This window comes from Schistocerca americana, chromosome 5, assembly GCF_021461395.2.
Source record: "Schistocerca americana isolate TAMUIC-IGC-003095 chromosome 5, iqSchAmer2.1, whole genome shotgun sequence".
NCBI lineage: Eukaryota > Metazoa > Arthropoda > Insecta > Orthoptera > Acrididae > Schistocerca > Schistocerca americana.
This window is the reverse complement of record NC_060123.1, coordinates 577148430-577170463: the sequence shown is the minus strand read 5'-3', so window position 1 is coordinate 577170463 and position 22034 is coordinate 577148430. Positions and strand designations below refer to the sequence as shown.

Below are 22034 nucleotides of genomic sequence, written 5' to 3'. Positions count from 1 at the left end.
GGCACTACCTCTCTACCGACATTATTCCGTGAATTAGTTCATTATCAAATGTTAACGGAGTTTTGGGTCACCGTGTAATATAGGAATCTTTTAAAACAAAGTGTAGTTTACTTTGCTATGACGTCTTTTATCTGATCATTTCAACTGTCTTCGGTGGACTTCTGTTTATTTACTTGCATCTTACCGACTCCAGCCGTCTGGAAGCTGTCCACGCAAATTTCGCAACTTACGCTGTACAGTTTTATTTATGACCAATGAATTCCCTCGTTCTAAGACAGTGTCGGTGTTTCCGTTACCCTGCCACGTCCGAATCCGTGAGTCACGCAATTTCAGCAACGCAATACGGACGCACAGCAACAGTTCCGGCAATTGTACAACGGCGGCGGCTGCTGGAGCCTGGAGGGGGCTGTGACGTCACGCACCACTGACAGCTCGCGCCGCGTCACAGGTGGTGGCGGGGGCAGTAGCTTTGGCAACACGGGCGTGTGATGCGAAGGCTGCCAGGACGCGCCTAGTGCGAGCGTGAAGAAGATCCTCCAGTCGCAGGCAGTGCCGTCTCGTGCCCCATTAAAGGTAAGAGTTCACTGTGCTCGCCCGACAAATCCATTGGCTTAAACGCATTAATCTATCTGTTCCACTTTCAGCAACTGACATTATGTTACATTATTCACATGAGGAATTACGGGAGCATCGTCACTGTATACGTTTGTTGGAATCTCCGCCCAATTTCATTCTGGCTGCACACGACAATTAACTGAACCTTAGGAAAACTTCAGGTGAAAATAAAAAGGAAAAGCTACCTATAGCGACCTCGTTCATAGTGTACTTCGTAGCTGTGAGTGTCCTTCGAATGATGAAGTGTGAAGAGATTGTAAGCTCCCGGTCCTGCAGTTGCTTAATCTGCAACACATGTGCTGCATTTGTCAAAAGTTGCGTCACGTGCCCGTTCCGCGTAGTCCGGTCGAGAAAAACGTGAGAAGCGGCGCAGCCAGTGAAAACAACGTCTAGTGTAAACTGTTTTATGGCCAGCGACTTCGACGCGCGTGCGGAAGAGCTTCGCACAGGGTTTCGCAGACGAGCGATGCGCATCTCGATTCCTTGCACGCGTGAGATTATGAAATAGGTGTCAAGTACTGCAGTCCTTGGCCGTATACGTGCCGTGAGAAAGTTGAGGCATGACTGTTGTCGCTTGACCGTGTACTGCCCACCAACGGTGTCTTGAAGCCGTAAGCACGATCGTGAGAGAGGTAATAGCGATAAACATTCTCAACTTATTGGAAATAACTTTTTTGTGCGATTGTAAGCGCAAGACGCAGACGGCTTCAGTGCATCCTATACAGAGGCGAACCGCTTGTACAGTACGAGATACTGCCGTGGGAACAGGTTTCCGGCAAACCGTAGGATTCTTCGCATTCTCAGTATAAAGGTCATTGAACTGCGCGCATCATATGGTCGCCAGCTCCACGTTCAAGTGCAAGGTCAATGTCATGCGGAGACAACAACCTGAGACAATTTTCTTTTAAGCGCGTTCGCGCGAAGACGGCCTCTGGTACTGCAAGAAAACTGCTTGGTGACAGAAGATAGCGAACATTCATTGATGTAAAAACGAATTAAAGTGTATTTAGAAGGTGTCAACTAAGCACAAAGCGCAATTATATCTTTACTAGAAAACTGATCTTTGCAACATACAGTGTGATACTTAGTGATTTCTCACTTCTAGCATCTAGAGAAATTGTTTGGCAACATTATCATCAGAGATGTACAAATTATAATCTACTTTCTTGCCTTCCTATACTCAGTAATGTAGTGAGCATGATCAGAGACATACAACAGATTTTAATAAGTTTTTGATGAAAGATGCAAGAGTGCACACAGGATATGAGTCCTGGTTCAGTATGCTTTGACATGTAAGTGGTGTACTACATCGCTGCTGTTCAGGAATCACTTGGTGTCTTGATAATTTGGAAGTCCTGCCAACCCACAACATTGCAGCAATGTGTGAGTAAACAAACATTTTGACTGTATCCAAAATCCATCTGAAGGATTATACCATACTCACTTCATAATAGCTACACAATTGAAACTGTGTAGTAGTGGAGAAGTCAAAATAAAGGACTACTTCAGCCCAATTAAGAACAACCAGTGGCGAGAGTATAGTCATTAGAAACTCAACTTTTCTAATCTGTAGACAGCTGATATGGTCTCACAAATTACAAAAGCAACATAAATGCTTAGAATGAAGTTGCAGGTGCAAGTATTCATGTGATAACTTACTGGGCTGTATTAGTATTTTGTATACAAGGCTTATTCTTCAGCATTCAGTAATGTAGTTGATAACAACAGACACCAAAATATTGGCTAGCATTTTATGTCCACAAATATATACACCCATGTTCAGAAAAAAAAAAAAAAAACAGAGCACCTTGAATGACTAGAGACAGGACATTCATATTCACAGGACATGTACATTAGTATCGTCTGCAGAAATGGTTAGCATTTCAATTACCAAGGTACAGTATGTGTCCTTTTGTCTAGTAGGCACTGGGTCCACCACGGGCCCTGATAACTTGTTCCATGCATGGTGGTATCAATGTGCATAAGGTGTGAATGGCACCCTGCGGTATAGCCATTCAAACTGCACTCGCCTGGTTCATGTATGGTGGTTGGAACTGGGTCACAGCAGTGCCATCATTATTTCACCATATCCCACACTTTTTCAACTGGTGATAAGTCTGATAATCAGGCAGGCCATGGCAAAAGGCTGACACCAAGAAAGCATGTGTTTGTGTAACAACAAATGGCTGTGCATTCTGTTACTGAAAAATGGTATCTGGGGTGTTGTGCAGAAATTGTGTGGCTACGGGTTCCAGGATGCCATTCACATAGGTGCCACTGGTCAGTGCTCTGGACATGCACCAGCTGTGATTTGCGGCTATACCCAATAGCACCCACACCACGGGGCATTGAGTTGGGGCTATATGTCTTGTGCGAATGCAGTCACTGTGATGCCGCTCTTCCTGTCTGCAGTGAACCAAAACACAGCCATCATTTTGAAACAATCAAAACCTGGATTCGTCTGAAAACACTATCTGATGCCATTCCTGTCCCCAGTGACATTGTTTGTGCACATTCATCAAAGGTATGCAGAGAAGTGGATGATGCAAGTGTAACCCATGCTGTAATAAACGGCAATGGACTGTCACCTCTGATAGTGTATAATGTGTTAAACTGTTCCACTGTTGCACCACAGCTGAGGAGGACACAGATCTGTCCTACAATGCCATTCAGATGAGGTGTTGATCTTCTAGGGGAGTGGTCTGTCCGGTGCAACCTGACGCATATCATTGTGTTTTACGGCCCACTGTGAACCATTCTGTACACACCTGTTGCACTGCCGAACTGCTTTGTCCCACACAAACAGCAATTTCCTTTATGGATGCATCACATTCTCTCATGCCAATAATATGCTCTCTCTCAAACCCATTGATTTGATGGTACGGTTTGTTTACATGTCTGCGAGGCATCCTGCACGTCTTCTCAAGTCACGCTGATCCATTACCTTAGGTTTATAGTGACAAAGAGAGCTGGAAGTAGGTGGTGTTGTGCTGCATTATTGAAGTTGATCATGAACCCATTGGCTGACATGATTCCAATGCTAATTATTTCTGCAGAACATACTAATTTACATGTCCTGTGAATATGAATGTCCTATCTCTAATTGTACAATGTGTTCATTTTATTTCTGAACATGAGTATATTTCAATTTAACACAAGCCATAATTTGTTGTTGGTATACTTTACAGATGTAGTGGGCAGTGCATGCTTCTGGTTTGGTGGAGGCTCTGGCCTTGGTCTACATCCTTGGAGGCTTCCTTTCATTATGGGAGTTATGGAACATGACATTTATTTGTCACACCACTAGTATGATCATGTGGCTCATGGGTACATCCTCTAGAAATTTATCCAGTTTAGTTTTCAATGAGTTAAACCTACTGTTCTCTGCATCCTCAATCTTCTTCTGCTCTGCTATAACAATTGTCATGCATTTCTATATCCTCCTTACGATGCCTCTCCCACTAAAGGAATAAGAGTAGTGGAACACACATTTAAATTAAATGGAAAATTATATGAAAACTGTACTTGGCTCCACTGTTTGGATATTGTTGGCTGTATTAACGTGCTCTGTATTATATCAAAGCAAAATTCAATTGAGAATTCAATCCTGGTTGGCCTTTCTTTCTAACCTTCCCCACTCTGTCCCTCACCCCTACACTTGAGTAAGGAATAACAGTTCCAGAAGCTGGGATAGTGTCATGTTATATAATATAAATCTTGTAAATGGTTGGCTTATCATATTTTTGGGTCCATTTTAGGACATATTGCCATGTTCATTTGGGTCCAGCTCAAGACATAAGAAATTAGTTAACACAAATTACGGAAACATTAACTTTATACATTTATTTCTATGTTTCAGATAAAAAAATCTACTCACAAAGCAGCGGCAGAACACACACATAAAATAAGGTTATAAATAGGCAACCTTCTTTTCTGTGTGTGTTCTGCCACTGCTTGGTGAGTAGATTTTTTTATCTATCCAATTTCATTATATTGTCCAAAATTGATTGTTTTTGTTATGAAACTTCCTGGCAGATTAAAACTGTGTGCCCGACCGAGACTCGAACTCGGGACCTTTGCCTTTCGCGGGCAAGTGCTCTACCAACTGAGCTACCGAAGCACGACTCACGTCCGGTACTCACAGCTTTACTTCTGCCAGTACCTCATCTCCTACCTTCCAAACTTTACAGAAGCTCTCCTGCGAAGCATGCAGAACTAGCACTCCTGAAAGAAAGGATATTGCGGAGACATGGCTTAGCCACAGCCTAGGGGATGTTTCCAGAATGAGATTTTCACTCTGCAGCGGAGTGTGCGCTGATATGAAACTTCCTGGCAGATTAAAGCTGTGTGCCCGACCGAGACTCGAACTCGGGACCTTTGCCTTTCGCGGGCAAGTGCTCTACCACTTGCCCGCGAAAGGCAAAGGTCCCGAGTTCGAGTCTCGGTCGGGCACACAGCTTTAATCTGCCAGGAAGTTTCATATCAGCGCACACTCCGCTGCAGAGTGAAAATCTCATTCTGTTTTTGTTATGTTTGTATTTTTCACTAGACATGACTTTTTTTCAGAACTGTATTTGTGTATAGCATTGTGGTATGAAAATGTAATATCTCTAGCAGCACAAGTCAAATGACTGTTATTCCCATCTTTAGTTTTAAAAAATCTCTGTTAGGAAGCTGTAGCATTAACAGCATTCCTGTGTTTAGCTGTTTTCACATGCTCTTTAATACCACCCTTACCTTTATGTGCAACAGAAAAAAAGGTAGGAGGTGAGGTACTGGCAGAAGTAAATCTGTGAGTACGGAGCATGAGCCGTGCTTGGGTAGCTCAGATGATAGAGCACTTGCCCGCGAAAAGCAAAGGTCCCGAGTTTGAGTCTCAGTTCGGCACACAGTTTTAATCTGCCAGGAAGTTTCAGAAAATTCTCCTGTACACAGAGTGTGATAAACATGTTCATTGCTACTGTGATTGCACAATTTCCAAAATTTATATTCCCACTGAAGATAACATTACGTATATACTTTCTTTTAGCCACTACGAAACAATGAGATAAAAAAAAAAAATCAGTAAAGTTAAAGTGATCAAAAACATGTAGATGAGTTACTACACACATGAAAACAAAGTAAACACGTTGCCTCTGTTATGATGCCAAATGACTAAGTGGAAAGTTGTGGCAGAACTGGTAGCCATGCCTACCCATTGGAGAGGGTGGGCATGGCCATAATAAAATGTTTAAAACTGCTATGTTGAAAATAGAGGTCTAAGGTTTAAAAAAAAGTGTCTGTGCCAGTCATAAAATTCTCAAACTCCAGACATTTTTGCAACTTTGGACATTACACCAGACAGCACTTGAAAAACTGTGACTGTCCAGGCTAATGCTGGGTGTACGGTAAGCCTAGTCATTGGCCACTGCCTGTGCTTTTTGAAAGAGACATATTAAATGTAATTTAAGTCAATCTTGCACCTTTCCTAGGCCCTTTCATTAGTATTACGCAGTAATTTAACAGTTTAATATAATTTCAGTTTTAATTTTCTTATCATACATTTACCTTTCAGATCACAAAATGGCAAATTTTAGCACTGTATTTGTAACTGGAGGTGCTGGTTACATCGGAAGTCACTGTATTGTAGAACTACTTGAGGCTGGATACAGTGTCATTGCCATTGATAATTTTGCAAATTCTGTGAATGGAGAACATGGAGAAGCACCTAGTCTGAAGAGAGTAGAGCAAATAACAGGGAAACCAGTGACATTCTATCAGTGTGATCTTTTGGACAAGTCAAAACTAGAAGAGATATTTAGTAAAGTATGTATCACTGGATTTTTTTTACAAAAATTATGTCAGCATGTATAACTTTTGTTCCTTGTGGGTTAAAAATTGTTGATTTAAGTGATGTATGAGATGGATAAGGAGCTTTACCTAACAACTTATTACTGTCTGTAGCTATGATACAGAATTTACTTGTTCACGTTTATTGCTAAGTCAACTACTGGTCTGTTTTATCACAAACTGCAACACACTGTAAATTTGTGTTACTTTGAGTGTTACTGTGTAAGATTAATGATTCTGGTGCAATTATAAGCTGCAACTGATAGTCATGACTAACAGAAAGTGACGATGTAGAAAATTTATTTTATTGATAAAATCTTGAACATTTTTTTACACTGTGTTTACACTGGTTGCTTCTGTGATATTAATGTTATAAATGCAAACACTTTGCTGCCAAAGTAAACATCTCAGTTGTTATCTAATGGCAGAGCAAAGCTTCCAAATTATATTCTGATAATAAGTGTTAAAACACAAATCTGTAATTGACTGTGAAATACATGGCAGAGGTCAGTTCCCACAGTAACAGAACCTCATTTATAACTTGAAAATTTTCAAGAGATTGACAGTTATTAAGTGAATCTAGTTTTATTAGTGTTCTTATACTATAGTGAATATTCAGCAGATTACATCCATGAAGATTTCTTAGATCATTTGAAAATATTGATAGCTTCATGCTGTTAGTAAAATCTCATTGGGTTTCCAGCAATGTTACATAATCAAAGTTCATGACTTTTCACCTTAGTACTCCCCAGTCATTGTCAAGTAATAGGCCTGTGACTGACTGCTATGCGATTCATGGCACCATCATTATAGATCCACACTACTGGTCGTCATGCCACTGTGGCAATATTTTAGCCCTGCATCCTCTTTTACTTTACTCAGTTGCAGGTCACTATTATTACTGATGGTATTCTCTGTTTATTTATTTATTTATTTATTTTTTCCTGTTTCAATTTCTATAGCATCTTTTATGGTGGTATCCTGTAAACAGTTGATCTGCATGACAACTTAGGCATAATCAAATATAATTCACTATTTATTTTCTACAGCATGGAATATTTCTTGAGATGTTGTAGGTTGAAAACATCTATTGTATTCAACAACTGCTATACAGTGTAACTATCTACTTCATACAGTTTCTGGGTTAAAGTCAAGAACAGGGTCAGCAGCAGTCATGGTGGTGTTCGTCTATACGTTACCAACATAGATTGGCAATGTGTCTGTTTTGTGTAGCAAGTGGGATGATACTTTCACATAACAAGTGAGAGGTGAGAAAATGGATTTCTAGTGCCAAAATATAAACCATTTCTCATCATCTCTGTCGTCATAAGTATTTGACTGTTTTTTCCAAATATGTCACGAATTACAAAGTTCAGGTTAGGATGGGACCTAATAGCACAGCTTAAACTGCTGTGAGTAAAATGAGCAGCAGTTAAAATCATGATCTCCGTTGTTTCAAATATTTGACTTTTTTTTTTCTTTTTTCGAGTACGTCGCAAATTACAAGATTGTGGTTAAAATGAGATGTGACATTTGGGTCATGAGCTGGTGAAGCCAACTAACATAAAAGCTAAAATACCCGGTTGAGGTGACGGTGACACTCTGATCTGTAGTTTAACCCGAGGCCTAGGTTAGGTTGGAATACAGCAATTTTACATATGAAAAAACTTAATCATCTTAGTTAGCACAATATTTTGCTGTTTCTTTAGAATGTGTTACAGGTTTGAAGGTAATGATATACTGACATGAAAATGTGACTATATTCCTTTGAAACAAGTCATCTGTTCACTGCTCTCTCATTGGCTGCACAGGCCCAGCACGTGACACACATTATACCTCACAGCAAGTGCCGACAACATTGTTGCATGAAACACTTAAGTATGACACTACCCCTAATGTAGACTTTTACTGTATCTGCACTTGAATCATATATACACTGTGCACTGATACTTGTCGTTCTAGTGTACACACTGATTTGTGTCTGGCAATTTCTAAACTTTTTGTTCAGGAGAAACTGTTTTACTTTTTTATTTGAGTCAGTTAAAGTGTCTAACTTTACTTCAATAACTGGGGATATGCATTTGGAAACAATTTTCTGGTGGTAGCAATATCTGTAGAAAATTCTCAGTATGTTGGATGTGTAACATTATATCCAAAAAACATTTAGTACATTTTAATCAGCCTATCTGTACAAATTGAGTCACAAATATAGGCATAAAACTAGATAACTAAAATTTTTGTTATTTACCATTACATTTCCAATCTTGTCTTTTTTACTCTTTTCTGCATGTGGTTAAAATTTATTGCTAATATAAAACGTGGAAGACCAAAATTTCTTTTAACTGTAACAGTAAAAGTTTAATGTTGGTTTATTCTTTTCCAGGTCAGACTAGTAGTAGATGCATAGCAAGCTGAAATTTATGAAGTTGCTGAATAATTTTCATGTATGATGCCTTAAATTTTATCTTTGCAGCACAAGATTGACTGTGTTATTCATTTTGCATCAATGAAAGCAGTTGGAGAATCGATGCAAGTTCCACTGCTGTATTACAAAAATAACATTGTCGGGACTATCAATCTACTTGAGGTAAGCACTCTTTAATTTTTGAAAAGTAGCTCCCTGTAAATATTAATGATTTGAAACATGATACACATTTTCAAATTATGGCTCCTATCTTTGACTTATGACTTACCTAAAGAACATTACTAACACTCTGGTCTGATGTTTGGATGTCTGACCTCCCCATTCAGCCTTCTAAAGGAAGGTTGTCCTCAATCCTGAAATAAAATCCAGCACTTTATCAGGGAACCTAATGTCTGCTCTGAACCATGGTGCAACTTGAGGTTTTACATACATACAGAATTGTTTGAAGAGGTTAAAAAGCGATAAGGGACAGAAAGTCCTAGGGCTCATTGATGATCAAACACTGTATTTATAGCCAAACATCTGCCTGGTAAGCCACGAGGCCATTTTTGTTTCTCTTATCATTCTATGTTTCTGTTAAAGACACTGGTTAAACACTCTGTCCTTTCCCGACCCCCTTCCTCCCATGCCCTGCTCTTCTGCAACCTGTGATACTAAAAATGGTCAGTATAACACAGCTATTGCACCACAAGTCTACAGTTGACTGATTCTGCACTTGGGACTGTAGCATTTGTATTGTTTTTCTGGAAAGAACTAACTATTATGACAAAAGAAATCACACATTTTTTTCCAAATCCTGTACTGCTTTCCTCAGTGCTGAAATTAACCCTTAAATTTTTATTCACATTAAGCCAACCAACTACCAGGGATACTTTTATATTAAACAACTTCACTGTTCTGATTCCTTTATTTTGAGCCGCAATGAGATCTGCACTACCATACTTTGATGACAAGCTCTATCTCTAGCCTCTGTGTCAAAAGCTAGTGAGCTGCCTGTCAATGCACAACAGTGGCTCCTTACTGGGCAACATGTCTTTAAAGTAAAGTCGGGCAAAGTCTCTCCAGTGCCTAAGCTACTTCTGAACTGCCAGAGAGCCCCAGGTATCAAGGTAAAACAGCTGAAGGTAGAGAATCACACGAACACAGTAGATATGAAGGATCTGCTGCAGCATTAGAGTGAGCAGTCATCTTGGCTGACTAAAAGTTCCAGGACAAATTTTTAAATTACCGTAGTTACTCAAATCTAAGCTGCACTTTTTTTCCGGTTTTTGTAATCCAGAAAACTGCATGCGGCTTAGAATCAAGTGCAAAGTAAGAGGGCCAACTCTACGTTCTGAATTTTTTCCTACCTGTGACAAGAGATGGTTGCTAATAGGAACTTTCATGAACTGTGAATCACATGCAGTATTCTCTGCACCATAAGAATAATACGAATATAAACATTTTGCCATGTATTCTTTCGTGTTTGCTGCTATCTCATTTAAATCCTGTCTGCCTAATAAACTACGAAACTAGAATGAGACAACAGCAAACGCGGAAGAAAATACATATCATGTCATGATTATATTCGTATTATTCTTATGCTGAATACTGATAGTCAGAAATGAAGCATGGCAACTGGCTAAATTTTTAAATCCAAGTTGACTCTTAATTTCTGAGCAGAATGTAGTGTACTAAAGAGGTGTCTGCAAAGATTTTCAAACAGAGAAAAATTTTCGCTAAACTCTGGTTCAGAAAATCTTCTATCATACGCAGTCTATTATTTGGTTCTTGTTGATAATTATCAAAGAAAGCAGCAGTATAAGTAACAACAAATAAGTCTCTTGCCATTGTTTCACTTATGAGACAATTCCTTCCTCTTTTTATTGTAAGCCGCAGTAGTGCGCACAAAAGCAAGCCATGCTGCGAGCGGCGACAGGTCATAAACTCTCATTATCAGAATACCACAAACAATGTATGGCACAGTACAATAATGCATTTTCAGCTTTGAGTGATGTAAACACATATAACAAAGAGAACGGCACTTATCAGATCAGAGCAAAATAAGCAATCGATTCAAGCAAGACGAAGCACGTGAAAAAGGAAGGGTACATCTATAAAAACAGACAGAGCGCCTGATGCATAACAATGGCTACCTGGTAAAGCTTAAGTTCTAAGCTTACGACTCGAACCTAACTACTGTAACTGTACCTGGCAAAGCTTAACTGCTAAGCTTACGACTTGAACCAAACTACTGTAGCTGTATCGTCATTCATTCGAACTAAATTGTGTCTCATATTACAATGGACCAACTTTGTTTCGATTTGGAGGTGCGGCCTAAAACTTTTCTCTCCCCTTGAATTTCGAGTCTCAAATTTCAGGTGCGTCTTAGATTCGGGAAAATATTTTTTCCTTGATTTAGTCTTATTTTTCAGGTGCGGCTTAGATTCGAGTGCGGCTTAGATTCAAGTAAATACGGTACTTTCATACAAGAAACTAAACTGTATGTTAAGAGTACTATAACAGCTAATGGCACAATGATTAACACACTAAACACACTTCTAAGCATGGGAACATAATTGGAATTGGCTGTTCAGTCATCTTCCCAGACCATGTAATTTTTGTGTGTGTGTGTGTGTGTGTGTGTGTGTGTGTGTGTGTGTGTGTGTGTGTGTGTGTGTGTCGGTCTTGTTTCTATTTTTTGAGAACTTGGCACCTCTACTGTTAAGTGAGTTGTTACCTTTACTCTCTAAGTTAATTAAATTCCAACAGGACATTGCATTACCATTTTTACAAATATTCAAAAGAAAACACGGAAGTTGAGACTCTGATGTCAAAATATCAGTTGGCTGATGAAAAATAACAATAAATAGTTGTTATGGTATGATGATGGATACAGAAATAATTGCAGCACACCTGTGTAGAGTCTCTCACAGAAGGCAGGCAATGGGGTGGAGGTACAGTACAGGGAGGTAACAGTTACACTATAAGAACAACTATGACATACTCAAATGCTACGTCAGCCGGGCTGTCTCATGTGTACCTGGCGTGAGTCATATACCTTTTTATTTTTTTTATTTTATTATTATTATTATTACTCGTCTCCTGATTATCCAGACAATTTACTGTATCACTTCTAGTTCCACACAGTCCATGATGGAGTATTATAGCTCCAGGTGCACCTGCAGGGGGTGGGAGGTGGGGAGAGGAGGATAGGAGGGGCAGTGGGGGGCAACTGCTCCTAGTGAGGATCCATTTAGCTCGTGAATATGAAAAAGTACCGAAATTTTTTATGACCTAAAGTGACCTGAAAATTGAAAAAATTATGTAAAAACAATATAAAGCATATGTAAAGTGAGTTGTAAAATGCACTAGAGTAACGTAAAACTTTAAAGGAGATTGGAACTGAAATTACAAAGAGACTGATTAATTTAAAATCACTACATTTTTTTGTAAGAAATCTCATTCAGTGTGTAACCATCTTAGAGCTACTGTAGTGTATGACATCAGCATGCAGAGGTTCTTGAAAGTCAGGTAACATCTTTGTTGGATAATACGTGCTTGCAGTTACAAAAGTTTGTAACATTTGCTCATACAAATGGAACATGCACTTTCCTGTTTTCCTTTAGTTTGACAAACAAATCTAAAAAATAAATGTTAAACACAAATATCTAAGAAAGAAAGTAAAATCTTAAAAAGACATAATTGAAAACTTAAATACAGTACAGTACCTATATGACAATAATCTAAAATCAAATTTATACTTCTGAAGCTAGAATCTTTTGGATTTTAGTGCTTGTGAACAATGCATAGTGCATAAGGAAAGAAAGATTGCATGTCAACAAACTCCGGGCATTACTAATAAGCTATAATAACATGAAATGAAGTTGCTGTTTGACTGAGTGAGGAAATACTACATGTGCACGTGCTCCTGTTAAGGAGGATATTCATCGTGAGAGTTCTGCCTTGTAAATGTTGCCTTCCCAGGTAATTATAAAGTCATCCTCCCAGTTCCCATGTCACTTGGTGCACATGTCTTCATAAACCTCAACTGGCTATTGGTGTAGCAATAGTTGCGTGACAAAACATACTCGTAAAAGCTTACTCTTTCAGAATTCAAATAATGATTAACAACTGTCAGGTGCTAATTTAAAGTAGCATAGCATGTTATTTCTTTTTATTTGCTGAAGGGGTGTTCATTTGCACTGCGTGGCGACCGAGCAATAGTTGTTGGTAGAAGCAGGAAGTCATTTTATGCAACCTAAGGTTGAGTGGCTTTCCTTGAGTAATGGTTATAAACAGTCTTAATTTAAACAATTTCATATTCACTTCTGCAAATATGTAACACACTTGGGCAAGAATGCCTCTATACTGAGATATCTGCTGCCTACCATCTACCAACACCCATCACAGAAATATTCTGTTCTGAGGACCTTAGTGGTTTGCATAGAAACTGTTCCAGATGCTGACAACCTGCTGAAAGAGATGAGCCACATACGAAAAATACTTACAGAAAATGGGTACAACAACCAACAGATTTTGCAAGCTCTCTCTCTATTGATACAAATGCAGAATCCCCCAAGGAGGACACAAAGAAGCGTGCTTTTTTGTCCTACTCTGGCTGTCACTGGAAAGATTAGCTGACCCCTAAAAAGGCATAACACTAATGTGGTCTTCGTGCCTCTGGCAAAAATTAGACAACTCATGAGGTCCGTGAAAGGCATGTAGGTCTTGGAATGGTTGGAGTAGAGTATATAAAATACTGTCAGTGTGGATGGTTCTCTGTCGGACACTGTGTGAGCGCTGTGTAGACAATGAGCAATATTTCTGTGTATGGTATCAAGAGAAATTGGCAGTAGCAGATCATGCTCTATAAAATGGACACCAAATTGCACTTGACGATACACCCATTATTAAATGTGCTATAGTTTTGGGATAGTACAATAATTTATTGAATACGTGGAAAATTGACAAATATTCTGCTTTCAAGGACGATGTAAATGACATGACATAAAGAGAATATGTCCATTGACTAGCTGTCAGTATGTCTTTGGCTGGTTTATTCAAAAGCAGTTAAAGGCATACTTTGTAGGTTGTGTGTGCTTTGTTGGCCCTATTCAGTGCATGGCGGTGGCACATTCACAAGATGTCCAATCACCAATTTCAAAAAGTTTCACATATCTGCCAAAAATGCATATGATTTCTGAATGGCTTAAAGATGCAGTTGAAACATAAACTAATTTTGTTAATGTGATGACAAACAAAACTAAGAGTGTAGGACTACTTGTGAGAATCTTGTGAAATTAGTACAAAGTAATTGCATTAAGTTGAAATTAATGGCTCTTTTGAGTTGCTTTGTGCATTACATGGTTTGTCCTCAACAGGAAAAACAAGTTAAAATGATGTTTTTGATGATTTACAGAAGCTTATAGTACAGCCAGGTGACAAGACAGTATGAATGCACCTGTATTTCCCATAGACCCATAAATGATTTTGATTCTGAAACAAACTGTACAGTTTTATGTTGCACATGATTTTACAAGTTGTGAGATAGGGGGAAAGAGATGTATAGTTTCTATGTATATGAATTTGAAAACTAATGTTGAAGCTTGTGGCAGTGGTTCAAAATATCAAAGGTTGGGAAATGTATCCACATGAAATTTTTCTGGCAGGAAAAGAATTGCTTGAGGGACTAGGGCTTACTATAGGACCAACAGAAAATAACATAAATGGCAGAAAATATAAAATCTGGAAATGTAAAAACATATTTTGCTGTAATTATGCTTATGGCTTTTTTATGGTTATAAAACTGACCAGATACTAAAAGTGCACTTTAGAAACCAAAAGGACAAAATGATCAGATAACAATGCCCTCAAACTTCCTTAAGCAGATTTATGCAGAAAATGTTTACTGTATTTACTCAAATGTAAGCTGCACTTTTTTCCGGTTTTTGTAATCCGAAAAACTGCCTGCGGCTTAGAATCGAGTGCAAAGTAAGTGGAAGTTCTGAAAAATGTTGGTAGGTGCCACACAACTAACTTCTGTCGTCGAATATATGTAGCGCTACACAGGCATGCTTTGCAGGCACAAAGATAAATACTGGCGCCAAAACCTCTGCATCAGTATATCAATTAAAAGAAAAGGTAAAAGAATGTAAACATTATGCCATGTATTCTTTCGTGTTTGCTATCTCATTTAAATCCTGTCTTCCTAATAAACTACGAAACTAGAATGAGACAACAGCAAACGCGGAAGAAAATACATATCATGTCATGATTATATTCGTATTATTCTTATGCTGAATACTGATAGTCAGAAATGAAGCATGGCAACTGGCTAAATTTTTAAATCCAAGTTGACTCTTAATTTCTGAGCAGAATGTAACGTACTAAAGAGGTGTCTGCAAAGATTTTCAAACAGAGAAAAATTTTCGCTAAACTCTGGTTCAGAAAATCTTCTATCATATGCAGTCTATTATTTGGTTCTTGTTGATAATTATCAAAGAAAGCAGCAGTGTAAGTAACAACAAATAAGTCTCTTGCCATTGTTTCACTTATGAGACAATTCCTCCCTCTTTTTATTGTAAGCCGCAGTAGTGCGCACAAAAGCAAGCCATGCTGCGAGCGGCGACAGGTCATAAACTCTCATTATCAGAATACCACAAACAATGCATGGCACAGTACAATAATGCATTTTCAGCTTTGAGTGATGTAAACACCTATAACAAAGAGAACGGCACTTATCAGATCAGAGCAAAATAAGCAATCGATTCAAGCAAGACGAAGCACGTGAAAAAGGAAGGGTACCCATATAAATATGGACAGAGCGCCTGACACATAGCAATGGCTATTTGGTAAAGCTTAACTGTTAAGCTTAAGACTCAAACCAAACTACAGTAGCTGTATCTTCATCCATTCGACCTAAATTGTCTCGTGTTGCAATGGACCAACTTTGTTTCGATTTGGAGGTGCGGTCTAAAACTTTACTCTCCCCTTAAATTTCAGGTGCGGCTTAGATTCGGGAAAAATTTTTTTCTCTTGATTTAGTGTCTCATTTTTCAGGTGAGGCTTAGATTCGAGTGCGACTTAGATTGGAGTAAATACGGTAGCCCCTACTGACATGAAAACCTGAGAGTACCCTGTATAGCTTGTTAAGGTTTCTGTCAACAGTAAGGATGTAAGAACATTTGGAAGATAGGAAGACTAGGGTTTAATGTCCTGTTGATGAGAAGATCATTACAAACAGACCACAAGCTCTGGCTGTTCTAGAAACTGGCTGTTTTTTTTAAAAAGAACCATCTCCACATTAGCCTTATGCAGTTTCAAGAAAGCACAGTAAACCTGAATCTGGATGGTAACAAGGGAACTTAATTCTTGTCCTTAAGATTGTAAGCTCAGTATTTTAATTACTGTGCCATCTCAGTTGGTGGAAACCATTAGCAGCTGCTGTCTTTCATTGTGTCCCTTTTTTCCATATTTTCTTTATTCAAAGATATCCACATAACTTCAGGAATAAAAATTTTTCTTGAACCAAGTTTAACTTCCAAGTGACCTTCATAGATGTCAGCCCCAGTTCCAGATAAACAGGTCCTACACCTAGGTCATTATTCTCATGGAAAAGTTTTAATCATTGCGATAAAACAGCTGACTACAGCTGTGGTATAATAGCCCAGTCAGTAAGGACCAAAAAGGGTAGTAGAATATGGAAAAATAATTTGTGTAGTTGCACATTTTTGTAATGTGATAGGAGGGACTGCCATGAACGACATAATACAAATCCTGACTGGAGAAAGATGAGTGTTGCGGTTGGTTTGAAGACAACTTTTGTATGTTTTCTTTAATAACTCAAAACATGCAGCCTCCAGCAAAAACATATACCAGTACAAAATTAAATTACATTACATTTCCTACAAAACGGTCCAAATTACTTTTTGTCTAGGATTAATACTTTCCACGAAGAGAGTGAGAGAGTACTGAAATCTCACGCGACATGCATACGTGTTAAGTTAGGTACCTTTTTGGCCACTTTCAGGTAGTTTCCGTAAGTGACAGCCCACAAATGTCCTACATCAAATTGTTCATCTTGACTTACTCCACACCATTGTGGTATGTAGTAAACAGTTATCATTTACACATTGTACTTCAGATATTGATTTGAAAAGAAAATCTCACATTTCAGAAGCCCAATAAACATTTACACACTACTGAATGAGTTGTTACTTCTTATTCATTGATATAGCATCGAATTCAGATGCTGATGACTGTGATTATATGAGTCGCACGAGTAATGGTCTCCAGCCACCAATTATGCAGAGTAGATCGCAAAGCGACGCCACCCTATAGCTCAGCGGCTGTTCCTGACTGCTGGCCAGTTGCACGGAGTAGATTATAAAGCGATTCTGGAGACACCCTGCTCTTTGTGCTCTTGGCTTCCTCTCTAATTTAGCTTGTAGCCCACTTCCTATATATATATATAAAAAACAAAGATGATGAGACTTACCAAACAAAAGCGCTGGCAGGTCGATAGACACACAAACATACACACAAAATTCAAGCTTTCACAACAAACGGTTGCTTCATCAGGAAAGAGGGGAGGAGAGGGAAAGACGAAAGGATGTGGGTTTTAAGGGAGAGGGTAAGGAGTCATTCCAATCCCGGGAGTGGAAAGACTTACCTTAGGGGGAAAAAAGGACAGGTATACACTCATGCACACACACACACACACATCCATCCACACATATACAGACACAAGCAGACATATTTAGAGGCAAAGAGTTTGGGCAGAGATGTCAGTCGAGGCAGAACTGCAGAGGCAAAGATGTTGTTGAATGACAGGTGAGGTATGAGTGGCGGCAACTTGAAATTAGCGGAGATTGAGGCCTGGTGGATAACGTGAAGAGAGGATATATTGAAGGGCAAGTTCCCATCTCCGGAATTCGGATAGGTTGGTGTTAGTTGGAAGTATCCAGATAACCCAGACGGTGTAACACTGTGCCAAGATGTGCTGGCCATGCACCAAGGCATGTTTAGCCACAGGGTGATCCTCATTACCAACAAACACTGTCTGCCTGTGTCCATTCATGCGAATGGACAGTTTGTTGCTGGCCCACATAGAAAGCGTCACAGTGTAGGCAGGTCAGTTGGTAAATCATGTGGGTGCTTTCACACGTGGCTCTGCCTTTGATCGTGTACACCTTCCGGGTTACAGGACTGGAGTAGGTGGTGGTGGGGGGGTGCATGGGACAGGTTTTACACCGGGGGTGGTTACAAGGGTAGGAGCCAGAGGGTAGGGAAGGTGGTTTGGGGATTTCATAGGGATGAACTAAGAGGTTACGAAGGTTAGGTGGACGGCAGAAAGACACTCTTGGTGGAGTGGGGAGGATTTCATGAAGGATGGATCTCATTTCAGGGCAGGATTTGAGGAAGTCGTATCCCTGCTGGAGAGCCACATTCAGAATCTGATCCAGTCCCAGAAAGTATCCTGTCACAAGTGGGGCACTTTTGTGGTTCTTCTGTGGGAGGTTCTGGGTTTGAGAGGGTGAGGAAGTGGCTCTGGTTATTTGCTTCTGTACCAGGTCGGGAGGGTAGTTGCGGGATGCGAAAGCTGTTGTCAGGTTGTTGGTGTAATGCTTCAGGGATTCCGGACTGGAGCAGATTCGTTTGCCACGAAGACCTAGGCTGTAGGGAAGGGACCGTTTGATGTGGAATGGGTGGCAGCTGTTGTAATGGAGGTACTGTTGCTTGTTGGTGGGTTTGATGTGGACGGACGTGTGAAGCTGGCCATTGGACATGTGGAGGTCAACATCAAGGAAAGTGGCATGGGATTTGGAGTAGGACCAGGTGAATCTGATGGAACCAAAGGAGTTGAGGTTGGAGAGGAAATTCTGGAGTTCTTCTTCACTGTGAGTCCAGATCATGAAGATGTCATCAATAAATCTGTACCAAACTTTGTGTTGGCGGGCCTGGGTAACCAAGAAGGCTTCCTCTAAGCGACCCATGAATAGGTTGGCATACGAAGGGGCCATCCTGGTACCCATGGCTGTTCCCTTTAATTGTTGGTATGTCTGGCCTTCAAAAGTAAAGAAGTTGTGGGTCAGGATGAAGCTGGCTAAGGTAATGAGGAAAGAGGTTTTAGGTAGGGTGGCAGGTGATCGGCGTGAAAGGAAGTGGTCCATCGCAGTGAGGCCCTGGACGTGTGGGATATTTGTGTATAAGGAAGTGGCATCAATGGTTACAAGGATGGTTTCTGGGGGTAACGGATTGGGTAAGGATTCCAGGCGTTCGAGAAAGTGGTTGGTGTCTTTGATGAAGGATGGGAGACTGCATGTAATGGGTTGAAGGTGTTGATCTACGTAGGCAGAGATACGTTCTGTGGGGGCTTGGTAACCCGCTACAATGGGGAGGCCGGGATGATTGGGTTTGTGAATTTTAGGAAGAAGGTAGAAGGTAGGGGTGCAGGGTGTCGGTGGGGTCAGGAGGTTGATGGAGTCACGTGAAAGGTTTTGTAGGGGGCCTAAGGTTCTGAGGATTCCTTGAAGCTCCGCCTGGACATCAGGAATGGGATTATCTTGGCAAACTTTGTATGTGGTGTTGTCTGAAAGCTGACGCAGTCCCTCAGCTACATACTCCCGACGATCAAGTACCACGGTCATGGAACCCTTGTCTGCCGGAAGAATGACGATGGACCGGTCAGCCTTCAGATCACGGATAGCCTGGGCTTCGGCAGTGGTGATGTTGGGAGTAGGATTAAGGTTTTTTAAGGAGGATTGAGAGGCAAGGCTGGAAGTCAGAAATTCCTGGAAGGTTTGGAGAGGGTGATTTTGAGGAAGAGGAGGTGGGTCCCGCTGTGACGGAGGACGGAACTGTTCCAGGCAGGGTTCAATTTGGATAGTGTCTTGGGGAGTTGGATCATTAGGGGTAGGATTAGGATCATTTTTCTTCATGGCAAAGTGATACTTCCAGCAGAGAGTACGAGTGTAGGACAGTAATTCTTTGATGAGGGCTGTTTGGTTGAATCTGGGAGTGGGGCTGAAGGTGAGGCCTTTGGATAGGACAGAGGTTTTGGATTGGGAGAGAGGTTTGGAGGAAACGTTAACTACTGAATTAGGGTGTTGTGGTTCCAGATTGTGTTGATTGGAATTTTGAAGTTTTGGAGGGAGTGGAGCTGGAAGTGGGAGATTGAGTAGATGGGAGAGACTGGGTTTGTGTGCAATGAGAGGAGGTTGAAGTTTGCTGGGAAGGTTGTGAAGGGTGAGTGAGTTGCCTTTCCGGAGGTGGGAAACCAGGAGATAGGATAGTTTTTTGAGGTGAAGGGTGGCATGCTGTTCTAATTTGCAGTTGGCCTGTAGGAGGATGCTCTGAATAGCCGGTGTGGATGTGGGAGAGGAAAGATTGAGGACTTTTATTAAGGATAGGAGTTGACGGGTGTGTTCATTGGCTGAGTTGATGTGTAGGTGAAGGATTAGGTGGGTAAGGGCAATGGATTGTTCAGTTTGGAACTGGTATAGGGACTGATGGAAAGAAGGGTTGCAGCCAGAGATGGGAACTGTAAGTGTGAGGCCTTTGGGGGTTATGCCAAATGTCAGACAAGCCTGAGAAAATAAAATATGCAAGCATAATCTGGCTAGGGTGAAGGCATGTTTGCGGAGGGAATGTAAATAAAACTTAATGGGGTTGTTGTGGGGGTGTTGTGAGGGTGACATGGTATTAGAAGGTGGAGAGTGTAACCTGAGGTTGAAATGAAAATGAAAGAGAAAAATATATGGGGAGAGATAAGGGTGAACTAGAAAGTAACTGGAGATCTGGTATGAAAAAAGGTTGGTTAAGTTGATCCTGTGGTGAACTTGGGTTGGTAGACAGCGATGTGCATGAAGGTTAGGTGGTTGTGTTGCCGCTAAAACACGTTAAAGGACGGAGAAATTCGGGAAATTTTGAAAAAACGTGTAAATGTATTAAAAGGAGTGGTGTTGTGGTGAAAGATTACGAAAATGGGGCTAACAATTGTCTGACGAAGAAATAATGACGTTAAAACCTGTTGGGAGCGGCTAAAAATAATCAGTGATGTACGAAAAAACGGAAGTGGAAATAAAGTGAAAGTTATTAGAACTAGCCAAAATGGTTGTTTAATAAGTGAAAGCAGCTGTTATTGAAGTAGAAATGGTGGATTTTATAGCAGCGGTAGTGTTGAAAGCGGAAAATAAAAATTTTTTTGATAATGGTTTGGAAGTGGGTTACGTATTATTGAGCATATATAGGCGGGATAAAATTGTATTACGGTAAAAAGGGGAAGGTGAATACAAAGTGAGACTACTGGTAAAAACAGAAAGAGAAAATAAAGAGAAAATAAGACGACAGGAAAGATTTCGAAATGCAACAGCGACAATAACAAACGTAATTGTTGGGTTCAAATTAATGATATGGTTATAATAGAGGGAAACATTCCACGTAGGAAAAATATATCTAAAAACAAAGATGATGTGACTTACCAAATGAAAGTGCTGGCAGGTCGACAGACACACAAACAAACACAAACATACACACAAAATTCAAGCTTTCGCAACAAACTGTTGCCTCATCAGGAAAGAGGGAAAGACGAAAGGATGTGGGTTTTTGTTTCAAAAATGACCGGTATATTTGAAACGGCAATAAAAACTAAACGAGCAGTGATAGAAGTACACCGCTGTTGCAATATGCTTGGGACAACAGTACATTTTCAGGCAGACAAACTTTCGAAATTACAGTAGTTACAATTTTCAACAACAGATGGCGCTGCGGTCTGGGAAACTCTATAGTACGATATTTTCCACATATCCACCATGCGTAGCAATAATATGGCGTAGTCTCTGAATGAAATTACCCGAAACCTTTGACAACGTGTCTGGCGGAATGGCTTCACATGCAGATGAGATGTACTGCTTCAGCTGTTCAATTGTTTCTGGATTCTGGCGGTACACCTGGTCTTTGAAGTGTCCCCACAGAAAGTAGTCACAGGGGTTCATGTGTGGCGAATAGGGAGGCCAATCCACGCCGCCTCCTGTGTGTTTCGGATAGCCCAAAGCAATCACATGATCATCGAAATATTCATTCAGGAAATTAAAGACGTCGGCCGTGCGATGTGGTCGGGCACCATCTTGCATAAACAACGAGGTGTTCGCAGTGTCGTCTAAGGCAGTTTGTACCGCCACAA

General features: G+C 40.3%; 1 protein-coding gene across 2 annotated transcripts in view; it reads left to right on the top strand.

Moving 5' to 3' along the window:
• The first annotated feature begins 433 nt into the window (after nt 1–433).
• LOC124615524 (UDP-glucose 4-epimerase-like) overlaps nt 434–22034 on the top strand; it is a 42223-nt gene continuing 20622 nt past the window's right edge. For both annotated transcript variants that reach the window (XM_047143483.1, XM_047143484.1), the window contains exons 1-3: nt 434–573; nt 6170–6420; nt 8918–9031. In XM_047143483.1, the coding sequence (XP_046999439.1) occupies nt 6178–6420; nt 8918–9031 (357 nt within the window). In that variant the 5' untranslated portion in view covers nt 434–573; nt 6170–6177. The remainder of the gene's footprint in view (nt 574–6169; nt 6421–8917; nt 9032–22034) is intronic.